At 41.2% G+C, this 2,325-nt stretch overlaps 1 protein-coding gene across 1 annotated transcript in view; it reads left to right on the plus strand.

Moving 5' to 3' along the window:
- Positions 1-670, plus strand: part of LOC127747744 (uncharacterized) — a 2,761-nt gene extending 2,091 nt beyond the window's left edge. Inside the window, exon 2 of the mRNA XM_052262281.1 lies at positions 3-670. Within this exon, the coding sequence (XP_052118241.1) occupies positions 3-670 (668 nt within the window). The remainder of the gene's footprint in view (positions 1-2) is intronic.
- Positions 671-2,325: the final 1,655 nt, after the last annotated feature.

The following is a 2,325-nucleotide window of genomic DNA, read 5'->3' on the forward strand; positions in this document are numbered from 1 at the left end:
AGACAAAAAGGGTGTGGAGAACAAAGTGGCAGACCATTTATCCAGAATCCCTTGTGAGAAGGGTGATGCCCATGATACAAGTGTAAATGAATTTTTTCCAGATGAGCAGCTAATGATGATTCATAAAGCACCTTGGTTTGCGGATATTGCCAATTTTAAAGCAGCCGGTGACTTACCTCCTGGAATCAATAAATATCAAAGGAGGAAACTCATCAATGATGCCAAGTATTTCATATGGGATGAACCCTATCTCTTTAAGAAATGCTCAGATGGAATCTTTAGGAGGTGCATCTCAGAAGAAGAGGGACGAAAGGTCCTGTGGGGTTGCCATAGTGCTAGTTATGGAGGTCACTTTGGAGGAGAAAGAACTGCAGCAAAGGTGCTGCAATGTGGGTTCTTTTGGCCCACTATTTTTAAGGATGCCAAGGAATTGGTGAAAAGCTGCAACGAATGCCAAAGGGCTGGGAACCTGCCCAAAAGAAATGAAATGCCACAGCAATATATTCTAGAACTTGAACTGTTTGATGTGTGGGGAATCGATTTCATGGGACCATTCCCACCTTCATATTCAAACAGGTTTATCTTAGTGGCAGTGGACTATGTATCTAAGTGGGTGGAAGCAGTGGCAACCCCAGCTAATGACAACAAGGTAGTTATAAACTTCCTTTGAAAGAATATCTTCACCAGGTTTGGAGTCCCACGAGCTCTCATTAGCGACGGAGGAAGCCACTTCTGCAATAGACCATTGGAAGCCTTACTCCTGCGATATGGGGTGAAGCATATGGTTGCCACACCTTATCATCCACAGACAAGTGGGCAAACAGAGATATCCAACCGAGAGTTGAAAAGGATTCTAGAGAAGACTATGGGGATATCAAGAAAAGATTGGGCAAAGAAACTAGATGATACTCTTTGGGCATACAGGACAGCCTTCAAAACACCAATTGGAATGTCCCCATATCAACTGGTGTATGGTAAGGCTTGTCACTTGCCATTAGAGTTGGAGCACAAGGCCTCCTGGGCCCTTAAAACACTGAACTTAGATAGCACTGCTGCTGGTGAAAAAAGGGTCCTACAACTTCAAGAATTGGAAGAATTTAGGTCTCAAGCCTATGAAAATACCAAGATTTACAAAGAAAAAGAAAAAAGGAGACATGATCTTAACTTGGTACCCAGAAGTTTTGAAGAAGGGCAACATGTGCTTCTCTACAACTCTAGACTGAAACTCTTTCCTGGGAAACTCAAATCAAGATGGTCGGGACCCTTTCTAGTCACAAAAGTCTCACCTTATGGACACAGAAATAATGGAAGAAAACTTAAGGAGAAGGTTCACGGTGAATGGGCAAAGACTCAAACACTACTTGGGCAGCATGGGGGAGACCCCCAAACAAAAGTACAACCTCAACTGAGGAAGGAATCATCGAGCTAGCGACGCTAAAAAAGTGCTTTGTTGGGAGGAAACCCAACCTGAGATAATTTTCTTTTCATAAGTCTTTTGATAAAAATGTCAAAGTGGGTTCTCTATAGTGTGAAGAGCTAAGTTTGGTGTTACACACCAAAAACAATACAAAGGTGAATATAGGGCTCTAAGTTTAATGTCCCACCAAAACCCCAGCCTAAGAGTGCATTGCAACCCTTAATGATGAAGCATTGCTCTAGCAATTAGAGAACTCACTTGACAGAGGCTTAGCCTCTAATACATATATTGTCCTTTTAACTCATAGTGTTTCAGAATAAAAAGCACACAAAGTTATTGCATACATCCAATTTGTTAAAGTAAGCAAGGAACTAAGTTTGGTGTTCACACACCAAGGCAAGCTCAGACGCTCACACATACACATGCATGCTAACTCTTTTCCAAGTGCTTAGAGAACAAGCAACTTTCAATAATGTTACAGGATTCCAATCAACCCCAGGGGATGAGCATACCTCATTATCCAAGGAAACAGACAAGGACGTGATTGCTAGGATGATGACGCCAAGGAAGATATCATGAGGTTGTATCAAACCATCTCGAAATACCGAACTCTAAGTGAAAATTGATTGAATGAAACCTGCATATTGTACTTGTTCTTCCTTATTCACATCCTAGTGTGCTAACCTAATGCCTTGAATGCTCACTTTCATCTTTCTTACTTGTATGCTTGTCTCTTTAAGTTAATAAAAAAAGAAAATGTTATGGGAAGAACAAGAGTGGAGTCATTTTGTGAAGTGCATTCTGAATGTTTGTGGTAGGATGATTAGTAAGCTAAGTTGGTTCACCAAGAAAGGAAAGAAAGCAACTATCCATCCTAAGTCCTATGTTTGAGACACATTCTTTGAGGC

This window comes from Arachis duranensis, chromosome 1 (assembly GCF_000817695.3).
Source record: "Arachis duranensis cultivar V14167 chromosome 1, aradu.V14167.gnm2.J7QH, whole genome shotgun sequence".
NCBI classification, from domain to species: domain Eukaryota; kingdom Viridiplantae; phylum Streptophyta; class Magnoliopsida; order Fabales; family Fabaceae; genus Arachis; species Arachis duranensis.